This window comes from Amphibalanus amphitrite, unplaced genomic scaffold, assembly GCF_019059575.1.
Source record: "Amphibalanus amphitrite isolate SeventyFive unplaced genomic scaffold, NRLGWU_Aamphi_draft 000602F_arrow, whole genome shotgun sequence".
NCBI lineage: Eukaryota > Metazoa > Arthropoda > Thecostraca > Balanomorpha > Balanidae > Amphibalanus > Amphibalanus amphitrite.
Genome location: NW_024882096.1, coordinates 175,682 through 200,778, shown reverse-complemented (window position 1 = coordinate 200,778; position 25,097 = coordinate 175,682). Strand labels below are relative to the sequence as shown.

The 25,097-nt window shown below is 49.6% G+C and overlaps 1 protein-coding gene across 3 annotated transcripts in view; it reads left to right on the top strand.

The window, feature by feature from the left end:
• LOC122394614 (mucin-5AC-like) overlaps positions 1-25,097 on the top strand; it is a 48,519-nt gene that overhangs the window by 3,090 nt on the left and 20,332 nt on the right. For 2 of the 3 annotated variants that reach the window (XM_043391603.1, XM_043391605.1), the window contains exons 2-8: positions 8,413-8,470; positions 10,785-10,979; positions 13,340-13,469; positions 19,423-19,552; positions 20,992-21,116; positions 23,350-23,479; positions 24,680-24,865. In XM_043391603.1, the coding sequence (XP_043247538.1) occupies positions 8,413-8,470; positions 10,785-10,979; positions 13,340-13,469; positions 19,423-19,552; positions 20,992-21,116; positions 23,350-23,479; positions 24,680-24,865 (954 nt within the window). Of the gene's footprint in view, positions 1-8,412; positions 8,471-10,784; positions 10,980-13,339; positions 13,472-19,422; positions 19,553-20,991; positions 21,117-23,349; positions 23,480-24,679; positions 24,866-25,097 lie in introns of all 3 variants that reach the window. The other variant, XM_043391604.1, reaches the window with a different exon arrangement.

Sequence of the window (25,097 nt, the reverse complement as noted above, 5' to 3'; positions counted from 1 at the left end):
ACCCTGTCCTTCAATACGCTAGCCTTGTGTCTGTTCTACACCGACAGCAGGGCACAGACATCAGCCCCCTGTCCGCCAGCCGTTACATCGACCGGCCGGTTATGCTGTCCATTGTTCCACGTACAATACAGACAGTGACACAATAAGAAACCATAGCGGACATGCATGGTTTCTGACTAATTCTGTGCAGCAGTGCCCTCAACCGGGGCAATCTGGGCACCCGTGCCGTCATAAATGACCATTTTTTTAGTGTGAGGGAAATCATGTGTGTAGTTAAGTTTTTGAGGGATCCATCTATAATTGAGTGAAATCAGGATACGCGTGGTGGCTAGCATGCTATATCAAAGGAGGGAAATTATCTGCCTCAATGGTCAACATCAGGCTACACAATAAGATGTTTTAAATGATATGCCAAAAATGCCAACCTCAAAGAAGCCATGCCTAGCTGATCAGTGCTCACATTGGCACAGCGTCGCATGTCGACCTTTTCATGTGGCACTGGCTCCGTTAGAATAGCAAAATTGGGTAGCTTGGCTATCATAATTGGCGCTGCTTCTCAGGCAAGCTACCGTCCTGCAAGGAAACCTAGTCTAGTCGGTCTATGTTTCAATCTGCTGGCTGATTTGCGATCTCGCGTGTATCGCCGACCACCATCCACCCACTGTGGGGGGAATCCACTGACGGAGAAAGTGCCCCGACCGGGAGGTCCCTGCAGAGGCCGGACGGAACTGACACGCCGGGAAAGAACGCGACCCTGACACACCCCTGGGCTCGCCAGGAGACACCGGTACTTGCCGCTCACCACATCCCCCGCGATCGTCGATTATTTGTCATCAGTGGTCACAGAAAACGGCAACTAAAGCGGCTCTTAGAAAGGTCAATTACACGGCGTCTCAGACATTGCATGCACGTTTCAAATGATCACTTGAAAGATGAATACAGCCATGGATGTGCCATTGAACCAAAATAGCCGTGTTTTCTCTTTTTCTACAAATTTTCTCTCTCCTCCTGCCATGCCATATCCTATCCCACCGTGTCGCATCTCTCGCCTTGTCGCACCAAGCTGTTGCTGAGTCGGATAAAATGAGTCTCCACCGTCCAGCCGTCTCCAAGGTCGTCTACTGCTCTCTTGTCCCAAGCTCCGTTAGCTGTCCATCAAGGCCGACTGACCCGTCTCCATTCCCTGATCTGGCCGTGAGACCCCTTCACCTTCGACGGCGAGTCATCACCTGACCCTGATGTCATTTCCCGCACACACCCTGACCCGAGGCAATGATGAACCGGTCACTGGCATCTCAGGTCTACATTGGACTAGGTATCCAGGGTTGGAAAAAATGGTCAGGTGCGCTTTAACAGCTATTGCTACATAAACTCAGTTCAAAAGAACGCTGAAACAAGAGAAGTAAGAGTGAACCACTGAATTCAATGATAAAAAAGCTGAGTATGAACAAAGGCTTAGAAAGAATAATGAGTGACACACCAATGCTTGGCGTCGTCTGAAAGCGAAAGTAAAGTTACACATTTGCGATCAAACCATAGATACTTCCATGTCCGCAATGCTGCAAGGTCATTGCTTCATGCGTTCTGACTACGATGCTGAATGAAGCTGAATGCTAGCCACGACAGCCGTTATTATGACACTGAAACGAATGAAAATTTAGTTGCTGTGGCTGTTTTTTTATTAATACCGAAGAGTTTTTACACTCTACAGCGCTTGAAGACTGACTGGGTGACCCCGAGCGGCACGACCAGTTTTATGACTTTGACCATCTAAGGCTATAAAGAAACCCAAGCAGCGAGACGATCTCCCCTATTGTTTTGCTCACTTCCTAATTGGTCGGTGTTCGAGATTTACAGAGAGAGAGGAAGTGCTCCGCATTTGAATGGAAAACGACACTTGTCCCTCCAAATAAGGTGTAATTAAATACTTAATGTCAAGGTCAAGTTAATCACAAGTGAACAAATGACTAGCGAGATGGAATAGTAAAAGTAACATAACTATATAAGCTTCCTTCATGACAATTTTAAAGTAGCCATAGAAATTACGCCTTCTGGAGATCCGACGATTCCGCTGATTACCGGTCCTAATTCAATATACCCTGTTACCGGTAACCTTTCAATATTCCATGTGACGGCACTAAATAAATCAAGGCTACACGTTTATTCAACTACCAATAAATAGAAATAATTTTACACCTTCATGCACAGCCAATGTCAGTGTATTGAGAATTTTACCACGACTATACGCGCCCATCCGATTACATCACTAACTCAGCCCGCCCTTGGCAGGACCCGAACAATCGCCTAATGACCGCTCACTGGACAGCACACCCATCGTTTGATTCCCAGCGCTGAAGAAACACAGCGCAATTGAGCTGTCGCCAACCGCATTTTTCACGTCCTCGCCATTTTATCATCTGGAAATGTCGCAAAACATTGCGAAAATGGATTCACCGCTCTCCAGAAAGCCACCAAATATCTCGATAATTTCACCAGGGATCTCGTTATGGAACCACTCAGCTGTCACTGAATGCTCGTCGAACAGAATGGCGACATTAATGGCGCAGTGTGGGCGCCCACCACGCCCTGTGGGCATATGTGACGCACTGTGGACGTAACCGGCGCACCGCAGACGCCGCTAACGCCGCGGAACTTTGGGAGTTGAACTAGGGGCGACAGGTGGTCTTAGCTCGAAGGTTGGCTCTTCCGTACCGGACGAGGTACGCAGACACTGCACACAAATATTGCACACATCCGGACCAAGTGGATAGGGAACATAGACACAGCACAAAACCGTGGCACACAAATGTGCGTGCAGCCAACAGCTGAAGCGTGCAATCGTAGCAAACAGCTACAGCACACAGAAATAGCATACAGACACAGCACACAAGTGTAACTCGCATAGGCACAGTACTCACACAGGCATGGCAGACAATCTTGCGGCACACAGCCAAGCCAGACTAAACGGCCATACGAGACGCACTCGGCCGGAACCTGTGGCCTTGTTTGCACGGAGTGAGCTGAATGGCTGTGGGGTAGAGCGGACAGACACGGCTGGGTTCCATGAGAGTTCAGGGTGGGGAGAGGGAAGGAGGGGTCTCACTAGTTTGTCCCGACAAACAACCGGAGAGAGTGGTGGCACAAAAGGGCCGATAGCAAAAAAGACCCTCCGACGATAGAACTCTGCAAAAACACATGATCCAAGGGATTAAGCTGGGTGAAGTTCTTTGATACTTGTGGTACACTCGGGGGCAGATTGATGTTCCACCACTCCCTACCTATCGGGCTCCCATGGCTCAGCACTGGCTGCTGCCAGTGGCAGCACTGGCAGCACTGGCACTGGCATGCAGTGCTGACCAGTGCTGATGGCAGGCAAAAAAAAAAGCAAAAGAGGTTTTGTCAACGGTACTAAGTTATAGATGAACTGCTCGCATTTAGCATTTTCCACTTAGCTAAACTTCTTACAACTTGCAGCAGCTGATTAGGGTTATCGTAATTATCTTGCGTCACAAGCTTTCAGCGTAAATCGTGATAGCTGTCATTCAGTCAGCAACATGTTGCGCTAGAGAAAAGTCAATTAGTGATTGATTGGTAAATCACCCTAAAACCATGCAGCTATTCTCTGTCTTCCCCTTACACTATCTTTTTCTCTCCCCTCCATCTCTTTTTCCCACCTTATCTGCATATCGGATGCTCGCCTTTCCACTCACACCTTCCATCACTTTCTCTTTCTCTCTCCCTCCCGTCCGTTGGGGTCATCCTTCCGGCTCCGTTCGGTGTTTTCCTCCTCCTACCTGTCGTGCGTCGTCCCCGAGTAGCTCCCTCCCGTCCCCCACCCCGGCTCTATCCGGGCCAGACCGCGGCGACCAGCGCGAGCCACTTGATCCGCCCGCTGTGGCCGGTATATCGGAGAAAGTAGCGCTGGCCACGCGCCGCAGTCCACCGGGCTGGACCGGCCAGACGGGACCGATTGGACCGACCAGAGACCGGCCGGCCGGCCCGACCAGCTGGGCCGAGGGGCGAGCGCCGCCACGGGCCGGCGAGACACTTTCCATCTCATTTCGCGGAGCGATCAGCACCGGCGCTGCGGTTAGGGAAGTGAATTAAAATATTTGCCAGATTGTTACCGTCTTGACATGATAATGTCGTTGACCTAAGCTTAAAAAGATTCCCGCAGATTAATTAACCTTGAACGCCATCTAGATGATCCATGTATTGAGATGTAGACCTGAAGCATAAGGGTATGCTAAGACCGTTTTCATGTGTTTGCTTATATTTGTCCAAGCGTTGTGAGATACATTACGATTTACGAACAAAACAACCAGGATGCAGAGATGCAAGCGTGAACAAGAGAGAGAGAGAGACAGAGAGACAATCTCTTCCGTCAGTCCGTGGCCGGAAAAACCTCGGCTCCGGCCTCTGCTGTCCGTTTGTAACGGTGCAAAAAACGGAGCGAACACAGCGGGCGCAGTTTCACAATGACGCGGCTGCATTCTCGACACTGGAAATGGGTGCTGGTGTAATGGCGCACAGCTGGGTGGCTGTCATCAAGGGTGGGTGTTTTCACCGCTAATGAAACTGTCACGCTATCTGTTGATGTCGTTATCTTATGAGTTTCTGCCAAAAGAGCACGGCGATTTAAAGATGATGAAAATGAATGTCTGGCCTGGTCTTATATGATGATTAACTGTTCGGCCGCAGGCCCGGTAAGAAATAAATCCCCCACTCCCGGTGTCATAACCGGAACATGGCTGAAGGTCCCCCTTTTATTACTTTCCAGCCAGATGCTCAGTTATATGATTCAGAGGAATCCTTATCATTCCTCAGCTTTACCGGGGCGTGAGGAGCAGAAAGGGCGGGCCAGGGAAGACCTACCGCCACCCGCTGGGGATTCCAGTGACTGGCACCGGTCCATCCGTGCCCAGTCATATCTACCTAACCATCTAGTCCCCCATCTAGAGAGATAGACACTTTCGACTGCTGAGCAGCGAAACACGTCCCCTTCAACCAACCAACCACCCCCATCCCGTCCTCCCGCAAGGTAGCTAATCTCATTTACTGTGCTCAACCTTCTCTGACCTTCTTCCCCGCATCCGAGCCCCATGGTCACTTTGCTTACGCTGCGCCACCGTCCTTCGGCCTTCCCCTCCCTTCCCTCCGCCCTTGGAGCTGCACCAGTGCAGCAGCGGACTCGGCCTCTGATCTATGACCGAGTCGCATGTTTGCATCGGGGAGAAGGAGGGCAAACCAGTCCAGAGAGAGAGGGAGAGAGAGAGAGAGAGAGAGAGAGAGGGGGGAGGGAGGGAGAGAGAGAGAGAGGGGGAGGGAGGGAGGGAGAGAGAGAGAGAGAGAGGGGGAGGGAGGGAGAGAGAGAGAGAGAGAGAGAGAGAGGGAGGGAGAGACCGGCTGAGAGAGCAGGGTTGGCAGAAACTAACCTCGCCACAGGGGCCAGTGGTGGTGCAAAAACGGCACCAAAACGACCCTGAGATATGTACCAGGCACAGATGCTTCCAACCCTAAAGACTATGGAGCACTCTTCCGTGACAAAGATGAACACAGAGAAGCACATGGGTGCCTATTTTTCTTTTCTTTTCTTGTGCTGCGGTTTCTTGTAACATGTGTGAAATCGGGTTCACTTATTTTGGTGTAATAGTTTGGAATTACAATGCATTAGCAATTAGCATGCTCTTTTTAATAAGATTTCGGAATTGATTTTGCAAATGCCAGAATTCATTTACATTGCGCTAACAATGCTCATTCTGGTATAAGACAAGATCTGTTTCTAATCACCACCTGCACACATTTAATCATACCTCTGCGCTCGGCCATTCCTTCCCGCCCGCACGCAGTGTCCGTTTCGCGTGCCGCCTGTGTATGTGCGTGGTCCGTTGGGCCCGCCGGCTCCTCCAAGGTCAAAGGTCATCCCTGCACCGCCTGCAACCAGTCAGAGTTTCCCTTTTCCCTCCCTGACCTTCCCTCTCTCTTCCTGTTCCCCTCCCTCTATCTCTCTCCTGAGTCCAGCTGGAGTGGGTTTTAAATGTTGATGCCAGAAATAAATAGCGACGCTCTTATCAATTCGATAGGCGATCAACGTTCTCCAGATTTGGCTTTGTTTTGTTTTTGCACGGAAAGGAAAGATAGACCACTTGATTCGAGCTTGGCAACAGAAATAGCGTTATGATGTCAAGATTACGATAACGTGACCGTTATTTGTGAGGAATCGTTACTAATCGCGTTTCTACACCTTACTATGAGTTTATCCGTACAGAGTTTATCAGTCAGTAGCGTGCTGATGTGTGAAAGCACTGGCGGTTTGCTTTGCTGTCTGTGCAACGGTTCGTCCCTATATGGCACATGGAACATATATGGCTCATGGATATCTCGCCTCATGCAGTGGATATGCACTTGGAGAACGTGAAAACTTGTGACGACCTTCCCTGATAACGAGACTATAAAAAGGAGACAATCTAGAGACAGTCTATTACAGGAGACAATCTCCGAGCGATGACGTGGAGACAATATCCAAGACAAGAGACACAGAAACAGCCCAACACTGAGACAGGCGATACTTTTCTGGAGGAGATACGAGTCTACGACAGTACCTACTCCTAAGATCTTGACCGTTCCCTGCAAGGTGGCGCAGCGAAGAAATCTGATGGGTACACTGACAAAAGGGCTAGCCATTGACGACATCAGGCACAAGCCAAGACGGCCGGTGCAAGACAGGGAACGGCTGATGTCCATGAGCGAGGCTGAGGACGTCTTGCACAAGAGCGCACCGAGGGCTAATCTGAGGATTAGTGGGGACCCCGTTGGATCCGCCCGGTTCAGTCAGGGTTCATGCGGTTTCAATGGACTGGCGGGCCCGTAACGTCGCCAAAGTCTGGGCCCAGTCTAGCTGGACGATCCTCCTGAGCAGCAAGCTGGTCCGGTCCGACACCTTGCCTGGCTAGTCGTGCCAGGCGCTATGAGCCACCCCTTCTTAGAGAAACAGCGGTATAATCCCATCCTTCTTAGTGGCATACCTACCTGTTGTGACACTTAGACACAGGGTCAGCTTGTTTTCTCGCTCCGGGATTTGACGGTTTCTGCTTTCACTGCTTAGCTTTCTGTTAAAATGGCATTCGTAAGTCGGTTGCTGCGGCAACGGTTATAAGCTGAGAATCTTGTTTGTCCTGTAGATACCGGTAAAACTGTGTTTCGCTTTTCGTCGAGGATCCCGTTAGACATTGGCTAGTTCACCTCCTCAGTCTGTACGTGGTGCAGACATATTACACGAATCGTATCAGCTGTCAGCATATCCTCCCAACAACCATCCATGCACTTCAATGGTCACCGCCACTGCCGTCTTCGGTTGGTCGTTCGGCCGGTCGGTCGGTCGGTCGGTCGGCCGGTCGGCCGGTCGGTCTGTCGGTCGGTTGCTGTCGGACAGTGAAAGTGTTGTCAGCTGTCTGAACGTGTCGCGCACGTCGCCGCGGCCTTCGGGTCACCAGAGGTCAGCGCTGGGTCACTGAAGGCCGCACGGGTCGCGGGGCGGTCGGTTAGGTCGCCGGGTCCGGTCTGGTGACTGCTGATGGTCGCGGCGATAGCGGCTCTTTGAGCTCGTAGCTCACCGAGTCGATTAGTGGGCCGGGGAACGGGATGGGCAGGTCCCGAGAAGGGATTTCTGATGGTGGTTATCGGGACATCAAAAGCTGCAAGCGGCACACTTTTCAATCCAGTGATAAAAAGTGGTGATAAAATCCTACAAATTGGCCGCAGTTCTTTCATTGTAACAATTCATTATAATGTGCTTTGCAATGTAATGCATCGTCGAGAGGAAATGTCTGACAGGCTACAACGCCTCATCTGACTAGCTCACAAATGTTTCATCTCTACCTCCCATTCCGATCCCTTTCCTTCCCTCTCATTCCGTTTTCCGTCTCCATTTCCTTTCATTTAGTCCCCTCTCTATCTCTGTTCCGCCTACTGTAGCTATAGGCAGCGTGTCATGCCCCTCCCACACTAACATCGTCTCCCAGCTCACTCAGCACATTCAGTCATATTGCACAACTACCCCCCCCCCCCCCCACCCGTGGGCGTTCCCTACCCACCAGCCACCCCGCTCCCTTCCCCTTCCCTGAGGGTGTGTTCGGTTACTCCCACGCGTGAGTGAGACTCAGACTCCCGTTTTTGCCAGACCCATCAAACGAGAAAGTCTTCACGTTGCGAAACGAAGACAAACACTAGTCGGGAGGTGTCTTGTTGCTGTCTGGAATGAGCATGAAGGAAGAGGGAGGAGGTTTGGGGAGGGAGGGATGGAGGGCGGAGAGGCGATTGTGGTGATCGACTGTTTTTTTTTGTGATGTGTGGTGTGCTGAAGTTGTGGCCGGCACCGAATATCACACTAACTGTGGTCTGTTTTTGTTTCAGATTCGCCCCTTATGGGCGCTTCTTGTGTGCTGCTTGCTTCTAGCCGTCGTCACAACAGGTATGTGCACACGCTCATCGCGTGGTTTATTCATCAGTCAGGAGCATCATGAGCTTTGTCAACGTACTGATTGCCGGAAAATATAACGCGAGTCTATCAGTCACATTCCAAGAAGCCATAAAATTTACTCGAAGATAATGTAGATAAGAGTTAAGTTTGGGAGCCTCTGGTAACTATTTCCCACACATTTTTTTCGTGCTTTCTCGACAACTGTGTAAAATTCCTGACTCCATGGTTGCCATTCTATGGGCCGCAACCTCTTCCCACCAAAATACCGTTTTATTGTTCGACGCGGAGATAGGAGCGGAGGGATGCGCAGTGTCGTAGCAAAAACGGCAAGGATCCTGCAATAAACAAATAACTGCCCCAGGTGCAAACTGCAGACAACAATAGGGAGATTGCTCAGTTCTCACCGTGCAGGGAGCAAGAACGGTGGAAATCACACCGTTAAGACTGCACTTAGTGATCTTCAATCGACAGATGTGCACAATGTTTATAAAAATTGGCGGTTCGAAAACTGCTGAATTGTCTCTCGGTGCCATCTGTGAGGGGCCGTGGGAGTAGATCTCGTGAGAACGGTGCCAAGTGCGTGACGGCTGAAACCCCACTCCGTACCGCTTTTCATTGGGGCAGGCAGTATAATGTATGTAATCGTATCAACAGCGCTACCTAGGCACGCGATAGTTGTGCTATTTATTTGAATAATTCGATTCTTTGACTATTCTCTGAAGGAATGTTCACCTATGGAGCACATCTCCAGAACAATGTCATGATTAACCATCGACTGAGAACACCTATCTAAAATTGAGCTGATCGCACAGCTTCCTGGAGCTATCACAATTGGTCATCCTATTGGAAATGAGGTCCCCTCTGAGAACGACGCTCCGCACAGGCTCATGACTCATGACTCCTAGCTAATGAGTCGTGACTCGTGACACGTTTGGCCGAGAGTTCACCGGTGTGTCTAAGTCTCCCCTGCGGCGAAAGAAACAGACACCCGCAGGCAACCGGCGGACTTCAATACAATTTACATATATTGTTTATATTTCATTTTTATAATGATAAATGGCCATGACTCACCAAACTGAAATGCAGGACGCTTGTAAATGCATTGTCTTTGGCGCAAATATTGTGCGCATTTTTAGATCACTACATGCACTTGCGAGGGAATACGAATTCTGACACTAGTATTCATTGAACTTGCCTGTCTTCTGCAAAACAACTCTAAGAACTCGATTGTTCATGCTGTTCGCTTAATTGACAAGCAGCAAAGTTTTGAGTGGATATTTCACGGCCAGTCTAACAATTTTGTGCAAGCAACAAACTTCTCATTTTGTTGTGCCTTTGTTGCTAGGTGGCGATATCGACCGAATCTTTCTTATAGGATATTCGGCACGCACTGTCCGTTTATCCATCAGAGGTCAACAAAACTCTCGTGCCCAAAGTGCGAAAAGCAGATTGTAGACCAACCGATGGAGCCATATTGCTAAAATGCTCAGCTCTCCAACCTAGCACCAAAAAACAACCCTTTCTTGACAATCTCTTTCATCTTTCCATTGAAAGCTGGCTGTGCGAAATAAGCACTGAACCATGGTGAATGTATGCCCAGCGAACAGATGTTGTACGTCCGACCAGCCCAGTTGTGCGAACCGTCACCAGTGAAGCGTAATTTAGCCTACCCCATCAGCCGTGACGATGGGTGTTGGGCACAGCACGTGCCGCTCACGAGCCCGGCCGGCGGGGCCTCGTCGGCACGTCTGACAGGTCACGGCTGGGTGAGCGGCCGGGCCGGGCCGGGCCGGGGCGGACAGATTTCTCCGCAGAGCGGTCAGTAGCGCTCCCGCGCCGACGCTGTTAGAGCAGTGTGGTCCACTTTGCTGGACATACTGTTTGATCACTCAAACAGCGTGTTAAGAGTGAAAGAAAAGGGGCAAGCTTTTCTTGAATTGGCAATACAAAGAAATTTGATAATTACAATTAGTTAGGTTGAAGCAAGGCTAGATGCTGCTATGTCACAATTTATTTAACGTAGTTTCATCGTTCATCTCATAACATGCTTTATGCCGACTGGGATAAAGCTGACAAGCTTATATCAACTCACCTTTTTGGATCTGCTACTGGTCAGTCATCAGAATCATAAGCTCGTCCGACGATAGGGAAGTCTTACGAGTCAGTACCTCGTATGGTCTGTTGTCCCGGGTCTGTGACTCTGTATAGCCTGGTCTGACCTGTATGAGCCATAACTCGGTCGGGATCTGCATACTGCACATGCTCTGTACAACCTGCTGACCCCTTGCCCGCCCGTTTCCGACAGACGCCGCCCGTAAGAAGACCCGTAAGCGTGTGGTCTGCTACTACACCAACTGGTCCGTGTACCGGCTGGGCCTGGCCAAATACCTACCCAGCAACATCAACCCGCACCTCTGCACCCATCTGGTGTACGCCTTCGGAGGGTTCGACGATGACTTTCAGCTGCAACCCTTCGACAAGTATCAGGATATCGAGAAAGGTGAGATCGAACTGCGAAATGTAGTGAGCCACAAAGATCCGTTTTATCAATTGTGGTAAAAGCAAGTAACCGCAAATCAGTCTGTAACTCAGAGCTCAATTTCAGTTATAACTGATAGCTTTAGAACTCATTCGTTGTCAAGAAGGACCCAGGTGCTTCCACCCCACTCTTTCTATGGTGTTACGTCTGCACTGCGCTTCTTTTGCAGCATTTTCGCCCTTTTGATCCATTTCTTTCCACTTGGTGCATCCCCCTCTCTCTCTCTCTCTCTCTCTCTCTCTTTCTCTCCCTGTCATTACTTCGATGAGTTCGTCCATCCTCTTTAAACACAATGCCTACCAACGACTACTGACTAGCACGCAATCCTCGTGAAACGCTATGCCAACATTCAATTCATGCGCACAGCAGAGACCCAGTACCCTCCCCTTCCCTACCCTGACCCAGATCCCACGCAGTCATCCCGACCATGTCACTGCCTCAGAAGGCCTTCGTTACTCGTACCAATGCCGCCACTCATCTTTGTTCGAACACGGCCACTGCCGACACTCTGAACTCGATTACCCAACCCATCCCGCCCGCTAGAGCACGCCGAACCGCCCACCAACCCACCCCGCACCCGTCTGACGTCACAGCCCACGTGACTTCATAACCGTGACGTCACAGCGCGTGAGCAGTCACGGGCGGGGGCGTGTCGACGCTACAATACCCACTGTGGAACCCATTGTATGTGGAGAGTTAGACACCTGGTCTGGAGGCGGTCTAGCCCGTCCGAGAACCACCCCGCCCGCCCGAGGCATTGCTCAACTCACTCCCGAGGAGGTCTAGGACGCCCCCTCCCCTCCCCGAGACGGGGGGGGGGGACCACGCCCGACGGCGGCCCTGAATACCCAAGGGTGGATCGCAGTTGGGGGTATACCCAACAGAGACCGCCCAGCGGTGGGTCGTCCGTAACGCACCAACACTCTCGGACTTGATGCCCCACAAACCTCTTATACGGCCTTGCCAGAAAAGCTCCATTACCTCACTGATAGGGGCGGGTCGATGCTAATCATGATCGACTTGGGGTGTCACTTGAGGTCACCCCGTGAACAGAGGTCAAAAGGTCAAGAGGTGTGCGTGAGGTCCCATGGAAGGTGCCGCATCCTCCGGTGACCTGCGTTAGACGCGGGTGAGATCCCGTTTGCCGTGGGGCCGGGGCGGGGATGGTGGTGACCTGTGACCTGGGGGCGTGACCTAGCTTGAGCCGATGAATGGCATGTCCACGGAGGTGAGGTCACCCGATAAATGTTATCTCTTTTGGGAGTCTATTGAGTGAAGACGTACTAATTACAGCCCTGATATATCAGTGGATGGTACGGTCATGTCGTCAGGATTCAGGGACTGACAAAGGAAAGGGTGAATCTCAATACCAGATGGTGTGGTAGAAGAAATGCGGTTATTAAAGAGCGTAATGTGTTATGATATTCTGACGGGTTGTAGGCTCAGGTTAAACAATGCAATGAATAACTCGCAAGTCGTAAGTCTGCCCCTGAACCGCAATAGTGATACCAATCTAGTCTTATATCATTCGAACGGTGAATGAGGAAAATTCAACACCAAGGAAACGGATATTCAGTTTCCCAGTCATCCCTGTCACACCACTCTATTGTTGAGCCAAGTCCACAATTGACTTGCGTTACTGCAACAGCTGCTTTGACAATCAAACACCCTTGTTTCCAAGCGCGCCTCTAAAGCAATACATTTAATACAATTGTATAATTCCTGACGGGTCTTGCTCCTGAGACCGGAGTCCTGACAAGGGGTCTGTTCCAGCGCCTCCAGAAACCTCCAGAAAGCTCCAGAAAGCTCTAGAATCCTCCAGAGAGCGTTCCAGCGCCTCCAGAAAGCTCCAGAAAGCTCTCGCCAAAGCTCCAGAAACCTCCAGTAGCCTTCAGAGAGTTGGGAGGTCCAAATTTCTCTGGAGGCTCTGGTCTACAATTATGGCGCACATGTGACAATCACGAGTGTAAACAAAGGACTTTTGACTGATTATTTTACTACTTGAATGTAAAGAAAATTACATTGCTATAATTTTGTTAATCTTTCTTAATAAAATTGAAAACAAATTTTGCGTTTCAAGAGAGAACAATCATCACTCTTTTGGTATATGTGATGCCAATCTCCAGAAATCTCCAGATTGCGTTCCAGCGCCTCCAGTAAAACCTCTGGTAGAGCCTCCAGTCAAGAATTTCTTCTGGAGGCGCTGGAACAGGCCCAAGATTAGTGCGTTACGCCATACACGAATTCACTCGCCCATGTATTGTGTGCGTGTATTGTGTTCTCGGCTCGTGCGTTTGAACTAACCCTAACCTCCGTGACAGGCGGATACGCCCGCTTCAATGGCCTCAAGCAGTACAACAAGGGCCTGCGGACGCTGCTGGCGCTCGGTGGCTGGAGCGAAGGCTCCGGAAGATTCTCTGAGCTGGTGGCCGAACCGGAGAACAGGCAGAGGTGAGTTCAATAGCACGGGCTTAGTCGGCTTCAAAGGGACAGGCGGCTCCAGCGCCAAACGAGTCGGATATGCGTAATTTCATCAGCTCTTGCTTTACATAATAAGCGTCGCATATTTGGCATAATGTATGCCGGCATCATTCAGAATACAATCAACCTACCTTCAATTACTGGCTTGCATAACACCATTGTTTCTATTGCCCAAATGCAAGACTTAGCCATAAAAATGGTTCAAGGCAAAAAAGGAGCTCGCGCAATACTTTCACGTCTTCAGCAGGATATTGCAAAGGCTGAACTCAGAGCAATGATAAGTGTTTCACTTTCACACTTGAACGCCATGACAGTCAAATCAAATGTGCAGCGAACAATTCGATATAACTCGATAACCAGCAGTCAGTTAACTAAAAGCTAGAAATGCTGCTTGATTGGCGGATGATACTCCTGAATCCTGATCCTGGCTCAGAGGGACGCATCACTTCCTCCCTCGCCACCTCAACTGACCGCTGCCCCGCGGGGTGGATCACTGGTCGTCCTTGGCTGAGCTCCAGTCCCCCCGTCTCTGAGAACTCAGACGACTCGTCTCACCCCTCTGCCACCCCACCAGGAAGTCAGCTGGAAAAATGGTGCGACCGGCCGTGAGGGGACTGGAAGGGCAGAGAGGATGCGAGAATGTGCACAACCCAGGACCACCGACCACACCCATGCATGGGCGTGTCTGGTCGAATCCGGTCCAACATGTGCAGCAACTAGCAGCGTTTGCTGAAGTCTGGAACTGCTTGGCTCATTTTAGCACATAGCTTCACTGCATATTTTGAGGCGCAAAGAAGGGATGAAGACCCATCAAAATGCATAACTGAATCCTACAAACTGACTTTTTAAGGAACAAAACGACAGTTAAGTGAGAGGAACAAAACGACAGTTGAGTGAGAGTGTGAAAGTGCTGTCATGGCTACCGGCCGATGGTAATTATCCAGTTTCGTTATTCCGTGTGAATGCTCGCCACCTGTTGTAACGCCAGGTGCGGAATCAGCTACAAATGACAATAGTACACGGTCTTTATGACAAAACCGACCTTTGAGCTGTCATTATTACCTCAAAAGCATGACTGAAGGGACTAAAAGCGTCCCAACAAGCCTTTCAAGTTTCATACCTACCACTCGTTAAAACATCTGCCGATAAAATCATCAGCTCGTGACATGTGACGCCTCTAGCGCCGAGTGCCGCAACTATGAGCATTAGCTGATGAACTAATATGATAGTCAAACCGATATCATTCAAGATTTCACTGAGCTCAGTGAACATTATTTTTGGCCTAGCCCACAGCTACAACTGTTCGATTCTCATTCGCTGAAGACAGCCGCTCTGGGTCGATCGCTTGCCACTTATGTGAGACCACTGGCCCATTGTTTTCCAATCAGACTCTGAGGCTAGCGGGGTTTTAATCGGCATTTTCGTGAGAGTCAGAGAGAACAATGCAGTGGTTTCTGACTTTAACTGCAGTGACGACTCTATAGTGATAGCAGTTCGTGTGGCTGACGCATACCGGCTTAAAACTGGGACATGAGACTCATAAGCGGGCTGGTTTCCACAGATATGCGTATCTCTTTAACAGTTACAATCGCAGCACTAGCTCGAGATACGGTAACATACGTGCACATTTCCCAAACTGCTATGTCATATCATACATTATGTGTGAATTCACCTTGAAGTGAGTTGCCAGCTGCCATTTACGTACTCTAAAACAACTTCAACAGAGTTACTGCTGCATTATCTGAGATAAACTCGACCTGTCACAATTTACATGCCATCCAAAAATTGCATGAAACCTCGAGAGCACACTAACAATACACTCAGCCCACCTTTGACCCAAAGCTAAGCATCTTGAAGAGAACCCATCACCTTGTATCCACTCAAACTCCAATGGAACCCACGCAAGATAGCACGGTAACATGACAGCAGAAGCCACTCCCACATAGAGTAGGTTCACATGCGCTTTGACGCTACTCACACACCGAGAGGGGTAATTAGCAGCGTCACCGGCAGCTGGGAATCAAGGACCGAGTAACCACGACCTCTCGGCCCCGCCACGCGTGACAGAGAGCATGAGATAATGTCAGTGTCTCACACGCTATCTGGCAGCTGCTTCACGGACGATCTGGCAACTGCGCAACTACAAACAGGGTGCGTAAAAGGCGAGCACTCAAAATATGTTGAGCATTCTAAATTGAATTTATTCAGCTATTAGTATGGCATACTTCATGAAGCCTCTCAAAGTTTCCAAACTTCTAAGACGTCCCTTCACCGCAACACAAAATGATGCTGATCAGCTAATATGTGTAAAGCAACGGGAAAAATCAGAAGTAGTGACTAACAAGCTCTAACCCGCGCCCTGGTGGGGTCTGTTTATAACGCGACCTGGTGGGGAGGGGGGCTATTTTTTGCCCCCCCCCCCCTCGTATCTCCGAAACTACTGGACGGATCCGCAAAATTCAAACGGCGTTCGAAAGGCTTGTCAAATTTGTCGAGGGAAACCAAATTTCATTGACCTCAGGGTCACCGATGACGTCACAGGTCAGGTCAAAGATGAAATGTTTCACCGTTCACGGGCCTTCTAGGGAATGCGCTATAACACCGAGGAAAACGCATTTTGTCGAGAATCAGCGGTAGGGCGTCAGTTGCCTAGTAGATATGTTGCTATTAGAGGTCACTGGCAATACTAGGTCAGGTCACAGGTCAGGTCACCAAGGGTCACAGGTCAGGTCACATGAGCCCAACTTTACTAATGTTGTGTGATACATGTTTTATGGCCAATTTTTCATTTCCAACTCAATGGTGTTGGTTATAAGACTATCAGGTACGGCTTAGGTCACTTTCTGGTAAAGTTCAGGTCAAGGTCAGGTCAAGGTCAGACCAAAAAAGGTCAAATTTTAAAGTTGATAGTTTTGCATAAAATGGGTATTGATTCGATGCAGCTCGTCACGGGGAGTCTAATGGTGGTCTTTGTTTTGCGCTACGGGGTCTAGAATTGCTAAATATTGAGTTTGAAAATTTGACGTCATCAATTTTGAACAGTTTTTTCGCTATAACTTTGCCAAAAAAAGAGGTATCAATCTCAAATTTGGTATGTGGATTGAAGATGGTAAGGACTATCACATATATTCCGGTTTTTGCGAAATTCAAAACACTTTTTGGATTTTTCGATTATTATATTCAAAAAATCTATTTTTTGATTTTTGGGGGTCAAAATCCAAAAATTTCAAAAATCCGAGATAGCAGTTTTGTAGCCCTGTCCAATCTACAGCTTTTATGTCTTTATCATTTTTATGTATTCGCAAAGCTATAGGCGTGACAGCTCTTCCCGCGAAACCCTTTTTTTGGGTCGAAAACGGCAGAACATGACGTCACTCTGACGTCATTTCCGGCCAACCTCTCATAGCCTTTGGAAAATTTTTTGGTCACAATGTGTAAAATTGATGTCCGGGAGGGTACTGAAAGTTTGGTGACGATCGGCGCAGCGGTTCTGGAGATATATCGAAAAGTCTGGAGGGGGGGGGGCAAAAAATAGCCCCCCCCCCACCAGGTCGCGGGCTAAATCATATTCGTGCCAAACGTTCCGGGAACTGCAACTGTGCACAACACAGTAGCATTCGCGCAGCGCCGGAGACTTCAACCGCGCACATAACAATATCATCGTAATAAAGTCGTGGGAACTACAGCTCTCCACAACACAGTAACATTCGTAGAGCCGGAGACTGCAACTACGCACAAGACAGGATCGCATACAACACAGAGCCGCTCGCTGGTGACTGCAATCGAACACAAGAGAGTAGCATCTGTAGTCTTGTAGCAGTCCTATAGATTACAGAATTTACGTAGCGTAGTACGCACTACGCAGTGAATAGGCATTGACTAGCGGGCGCATGATAGTGTGGCAGTGTAAAGGAGCCTACACAATAAATACAGTAGGTTGTAACCACACGACTACTCCTCAGTGCTCAGTGGGACCTGTAACCAAGGTTAAAGTCACAGCTTAAAGACGCCGCCTCGACGGTTCAATAGAGAGGCTTTTGTTCGATAGAAATCGTAGCTGTAGTGAAAGTTGCACTGCACACCGACCTTGTTTGCATCATGTAAAAGTAGAATCGATATCTGTAGGCATAGGGTGCATTCACTCGTGGAACAAAGACGGTCGAAATAAATTTATTCTAGCGATCAGTTTAATTTTGTTATGATAGATGTTATAATGGATAGTTTCTAACCCAGTTTTCCTTGACCCGACTGGGTAGCTGGCATTCCTCGGGGTCACTTTAGCCTGCAGCCGACGCTAGCTGACCGATTTGCTCTGCCCCAGTTCGGCCTCTCCATGGCGACACAGTTTGTCCAGCGGTAGCAGATGTGTCGGCACGGCCGTGAGAACCCGCAGTCTCTCCGTGAATCTCCCTCACAAAACCGTGAGTTCCAGAAGAGCCGGGCGGTGTCACGACGCCGCTGAAACTCACAAAGCATCTGCAGAGAGCTATCTAGAGAGCACCCGTTAGATCAGGCGTTTGGAACGGCTGAACGCTCGGCCTTGACTTGGAGCGGCTGCAATAGTCATTCAGCGTGGTGGAAAATGGAACCAATTGAGGCACAGGTCGCAGGCTGATGGTCAGGTTGATTTGGACGCTGCGAATGACTTTTTCATAAGTGAATGCGCAAACCATTCCAAACCGATTCCCCTTTTTCACCCTTGATAGGTAAACGCGGCAAATTACCATTCATCTTACGAATAGGTTGTAGCTACATTGTTTGCCCTGAACCCGCTAACGGATTCCAAAACAAGCCAACAAGCCTAATTGTCCTGTCCTCGCCCCCATCAAGCCTACACTCAAACCACCGAACCCAAACATGCTCCGCCTCATAATGCCCTCATAACGCGACTGGGTCACCGCATAACACACATCGGCGACCACGCCCGCCCCTTCCCCTCGCCTCCCCAGCGGGTCAGGGGCGGGCTGGCCCTGGACTACGAGAAACCACCCGTATGTACCGGCCCGTCAGCTGTTGCAGAGAGACCACACCCACTTCTCCTCCCAATACTGGCCAACTGACCAACTGACCACTGAGTAACTGACCAACTGACCACTGACCGCACCAAGATTACCTGACCAATAATGCTGGAGCTCGTGAACGGAGGCTAGGCCAGATTCTTACAGATAGCTGGACCCCCCTCCTCTGAGTGATGGAGGGGGATGGGGGGGGGGTTGGTCAAAGCAGACGCCTGGAATGAATGCAGCCCTGATGACGCGTAGCGAAGCGGCAGCCCCGGCCTGGCCCGGCCCGCACCCCACGGCGCACGCTGGGTCACTGGGCTACCCGAGCGTGAAGTGGTCAGGTTGCGTCACAGCTGCTGAAGCCTGCCGCCTCCAATAGACGCGGTTCCAACTGCGTTGGTGTTGCCTCATTTTAATAACGCACAAGCAGCAGTCGAGTGTCAGAAAGTGTTTGCTGCTTGGTGAGAAATGTGGAGCGTGTCAAGGCCCAATTACAGGTTTGAGTTTGCCGCGGCTTTGGGAAATTGAGCCCATCGATCAAAGTATCCCGTCCTTACGCCAGTCGGGCTTATCAGGTGATTAAGCCGTAACCATCAACACCCAGCGTCATATCCACTTTATGCATATTAAGTGTGAAATCGATAACAGATACTGTAATGGTTACCATATGATAACATGTAAAGCGGCCGCAGCCGGGGCCGAAAACAGACGGGAAATCAGCCACCAAAACAGGAGTCAGTCAATGGATCTATCCATCTTTCCTGTCCTGCACCTATCCTAACATTCGTAATAGCGGGGTAACACATTTACAGCATTCTCAATTCCGTGTATTTCACCCTTTCCACGCCTAATGTGCATCACTCCCGATCGAGTTGTTGATAATCTTTCGAACTAACGCCCCGCTCTGTTCTGCATTACAGGTTCATCTTCAGCGTGATCCGGTACCTCCGCCAGTACAACTTTGACGGCCTGGACCTGGACTGGGAGTACCCGGGATCGCGCGCCGGCAGTGACGTCACCGACAAGGACAACTACGCCACGCTCATGGAGGTGAGAACGGTTTACTTCTTTAGGTAACCCAAAGTAGGACATGCGCATCAGGCACCATTTGGGGTCTCGTCATCATACCACGCTTCTCTCCCTTTCTCTCTGTCTCTGTCTCTGTCTCTATCTCTGTCTCTCTCTCTCTCTCTCTCTCTCTCTCTCTCTCTCTCTCTCTCTCTCTCTCTCTCTCTCTCTCTCTCTCTCTCTCTCTCTCTCTCTCTCTCTCTCTCTCAAAATAGGTTTGCTAAGGCAGTGATGCCATTCCCTGTAGTTCCTGATTTCCGACACTGATCAATCACTCCATATCAGACCGTCCACTGCCCACTTGATCACACAGTTCAAGTGACAACTACATCACACCGGCGCGACGGAAGGTGTCGTTACCGTAACGTCACGTGACCCCATCACGCAACACGGAACCCCTGCGGTCAACTTTTTGTGCTCGTCTCAACTGGATGACACACTGTTCTGAACAAACGTCATCAAGGTCCAACTTACACCGGAAGCGCTTCCAGCGTGCCGAAAACAGACTGTCGTTTTCGTTATCGCTTTCTGATGACGCTAGAAGTGAAACCGGCCATCCGACGGCGACCATGACACCTGTGACGGCTTTTATAGCCGACAGTCTCCGCGCAAATAATTCGGAGAAAGTCCTGACCACCGATCTCACTGTTGAGTGGTCATCCAACTGGGATCATGGAAGCAATCAATAAAGTTGGCCGTTGGGCCAGATGCAGTGCTTGTGATTTGTCGACAAAAATGTGGTGATCTTTCTGGTGATGGTTCCGGTGATGGTGATCTTTCTGATTCTGGTGATCAAAAGTGTGAACTCATCCTTCGGTTTCAATCAAAGATCATGACTGATTGCGTGTTTCTTCTATGTACGGCGCAGCCCCTCGCTCGGTCTTTGACAAAGTACGCAGTCTCAGAACGCAGAACCACGCTTCGTGGATAAAGTCGTGACGAAGTGATCTGTTGCGGTTGTAGTCTGGAGAAAACCGGAAATATCCAGCTCACGCCGCCGCCGCTGCTGCAAAGCTATCGTAACGACCTGACCACGCCCTTAGCAGTTGCACAGAGCTCACTCGCCGAGAGACCAAACACGAATCGGCTTAACTCAGCTCAACACAGTTCAGCAAACAGCACAGCCCAGTATCTCGACTGAACAGTGGGCTATTGTGACTGCATTGTTCCACGAATATTTTATGGAGATATCGTATATCGTATTGAATTGTCCAGTTGCTGTTATATCGCCCGTCTAAAACTCACGTCTCACGATACCTAGCTACAATAAACGACGCACAAACCAAGCATGAATTGAACATACCAGTGCCGAGCGCGTATAAGCACCACCAGAGTATATGTTAATTCCACATTAATTTCACACACCAAATGATATCACATTGCCCCGTTGATGTAATCCATAATCCCCCTGTGGTTCCCAGGAGCTGCGTGCCGCATTCGAGGAGGAATCAGTAAAGACGAACCGTCCCACCCTGCTGCTGACGGTGGCCGTGCCGGCCGGTATCAGCACCATCGATAAGGGATTCAACGTGCCACGACTGAACGCGTGAGTATTGAGCAATATTCAGGCATTATTAGGGAGGAGCTGGACTCATTAATAAGCAACCGCTACCATCGGGGAAGGACGGGGGCGAGGGTCGAGCGTGCTGACAGCTGACACGGGGAGTAATTTCCACTTAATTGGACATTATGAAGTCCTTATCACCCCGTATGCGTGCATCGATACTTTTTGCCCAACTCGCAACGTAAGGCCAATGCTTCGGTTCCACCTCGCACCACGGCTATGAGGAAACGATGAGCTCTTCTCATACCTGAGGCAAGTGGGAGCATTGGGCTCTTCCCACACTTCTCACAACGCGTCTAGGCGGAAGCACGTGTCCTTCTTACGCTGTAAATACACGCAGAGTGCGAGCCCTTCTCACATACCGCCAGGGGTGGGGCTGCGTGCATTTATTACAAGTCTGGCTTGTGAGCACTGAGCAGGCTCAGTAGACTGTATAGCAGCCCAGCTACAGTCACCTTCCCACGCTAACCGAAGGACGCCAGAGGCGGGAGTTCGCACCAGGCCGGATCTCATGGAGTATGAGTGACGCAATACCGGGGGAGAACGTTCTAAAGGTTTAGTATTGGCCTAAAGCTTTATAGTAATGATTGGAAACTCCGTTTGCGAGATAACTCGTCACGGGTATCGCGGGAAGGCATAAAACCCCAGATAGATCAAAAACAATTTCAGTAGCAGGATAACGCAGACGGCACTTCGTCAACCATGCTATAAGGAAAACATTCTTCACAGCAGGTGAACAGGTTGCAGTTGTCAGAAACTCTAAAGTGAAGTAAGTTTCACAACCTAGCATCTGTCAAACTCCGGCAATGGCTTACCAATTTAAGCGATATGTCATGAAATACGATTAGAAAGGCGGCAAAGCCTGTCTGAGCTGAGCCCACACTAGGCGTTCTCAAGCATCGTCCGAACGTTTGGGCTCAGCACCCCACCCCTGCGCTGTCTTTTCACGGGATAAAATTTCAACACCTCCCTCCAACGCCCCGACCTTGTATGCAAGCTGTTGTAACTGGCGCCCGGTCATGGGAGCTGTATCAGAACAATGTGTCACTGACACCGTGTGTCAGACAAGTGTCGGGTGGTGTCATGACTGGCACCACCGTGTGCTCAGACATTGCAATATCGGTGCAGATGGTGTCAGGTTAGATTGTGTTGAAATTTGCGTGTTTCGAATGACCTTGCAGCTAAGCTGTCGTGTCAATTCGTCAGTCATCTCGTCTATACTGCGGCAATAATAAATAGGCGATAGTCACAAAAGGCGCTGTAATGAGCCGAAGGTCGGTCAACGCGTCACATTATTATTAGCGTCATTTATCTCCATTCATCTATCTCGTCTGCCATTCGTGCATGGAACGTAAGATAGGAAGTCTACCTTCTCTCAAAGTGTTTTTTCACAAACCGGCTAAACTGTGAATTATGTGTAGGATTCGCGTAATATGTTTAAGCTCTTTGAATGATTGGCATCATCAAGCGTATGCCGACAAAAATAATAAATTTCTGGTAAGATACCGGATCAGTCGTGATTTTTCTTGCGCAACAAGCGTGAGTAGCCTCTGAACAGTTTCAGACGCCTCCTATTGACTCGTTCAAATTCCGGCGTGTAGAACTGATTACGTAACACCGATGGACCCAATATCGACCCTTGTCTGATCCTGCCGCCGATATGGTCCGAGTAATTGGAGCTGGGCGAATGGGACCTCATGACCCGGCATCAGTCACCTCAGTTAGAAATGACGGTCCGGAGATAGCGCAGGGAGGGTATAGCGAGACCCCGGCTCCTGCTTTGTTGGAGGAGCAGGTCACACAAAGGCCGTCAATCAGATGATAATAAACGGTGCCTTTTGGTTAGCGACTTTGTCATATTTCTTCATATGGCAAGCTTTGTGTCACTGATTGTTTGAATGATGTTGTGTACGGTGATCATAACAGCCATTAGTTATTCTCGGAGCGCACAACACCGAATTTTGTAGGAATGATACAAATGGGTCATGTGTCGCAGTTATTTATCATAGCTTAGGACAAATCACGCTTAAAACATTCTCCAAATTTCAGCTTCCGTGCAAGACAGTCAATGCATCCAGTTATGAACATATGCACCCACTTAGATTAGTACTAGCCTTCAGCTGAGCGTTGCTTAGAAACTTCCTCTTTACCATCTCAAATGACTGTTTCCATGACATATGATTCGTAATGACGTCGTTTCCTCTCTGTTCGGCAGGGCGGTGGACTTTTTCAACATCCTGGCGTACGACTACCACGCGTCCACCGAGGCGCTAACTGATCATCACGCACCACTGCTGGCCCTGCCCGGCGCCTCTATCTACGACCACAGGACTCAGCTCAACGTGGTGAGTCATCACAACGACTCGGCTCGACGACTCGGGCTCACCAGCTCACACATCGACTCCGGCTTGACGACTCATAGAGTCAAACTCATCGTCTAATACATCTTCAGCTTTTTGTAACGAGCACGCATTTTTCTGCCACATTCTGGATGAAATTATTAGAGTTAAGTGTGTGTCCTGACGAAGGCACAGGGCAGTGCCGTTCCTTTGGGGGGGGGGGGGGGGCAAGCTGCTTTCCTTGGCTTCTAAAACAAAATAGCTGCCGGCAGTAGCGCCAGACGGTGCACCCACATTAACCGACTCCAGCAAACTGTTTCGCTGGCCGCCTATCAAGGCCAGGTATGGGTGAGAGGCCCGTTCACACGGTCAATAGTTGCTACATGAGAACAAACGTACCACAGCGGCTGCCAAAATTCCACCGACCCGCAGAGTTCGCATGGCTGAGGCCTGAGTGTGTCAAACTCCTTAGTTCTGACAAGACAAGCTGTTGCTGTCTACTCGAAATCGGCTTTGACCTTCTGACAATCAGGCAAATTAAGTGATCAGCAAGATCGAATGATAAGCTGTAGATCAACAAGATTAATTAAGAGGTTGCCGACTGTTATCTTTAATCCATCAGCCAAAATGTGAAGAAAATTCTGTTTACAACTTGTGATACAGTCATGCATGCAACCACGAGCAAGGCATTAGCGAATGAGATTAACAGATATTCGAACAAAAAGACGTACAAACATTCCAGCTGGTAGCAATAGGTCAGGAGGCCGAGTGCCGGCAGACACTCATGTGTCACCGATGAGGCCACAGTCGGTCACAAAAAAAGAAAGATGGGATGTCAAGCTCTACACAAAATCTCTCTTCTATGACATACCTACCGACGATACACACGGGCGAAAGGAAGCGAATTTTGCTTGCGCAACGTCCGCAACGCGCTCACTACTCAGTCACTAGTGTGCTAATTGCTGCTTCAATTCCCACAAATTAAACACGTCTTTGCATTCATTGTGGGTCATGAATTAAGTTTATTAATTACTTATGTTTCCGAATGTGTTTATATGAACGGGAGTCGGAATCCCCGTTTATACAGTTCCCATCCCGTTCTAAATACTGGATACGTTATGAAAAACAGGATTTCTGTTTCGTACCGTCTTCCCGTCCCGTTCCATTTCACCTGTGAACTGTTACCAACCCACGTCTCTTCCACAGGACTACACTGTGCGCTTCTACCTGAAGCTGGGCGCCGAGCGCAGGAAGCTCGTGGTCGGCATCCCCACCTACGGCAGGTCCTACACCCTGCTGGATGAGAACTTCAGCGGCGTGCAGGCGGCCGCCGAGAGCCCCGGGCTGAAGGGGAAATACACCAAGGAGGAGGGCTATCTCAGCTTCTACGAGGTGAGTTGGCTTCTATTGAGTGGGTATACCGGCGACGGGCGCCTAAGGGGCTGGTATTTGTGCTATTTTTCAAGTTACTGATGCCAATGATATTGACAAGTCTGCGATGCTTCTAGTTCTTAAGCAGAAAGGGAAACAGACCGGTATAGGCGTCACCTCGTCTACAGTGAAATCGATAAGTAAAATTCCGCGCGAGCCGGCCACATTTCCGACCAGTGTACGTCGAGAATTC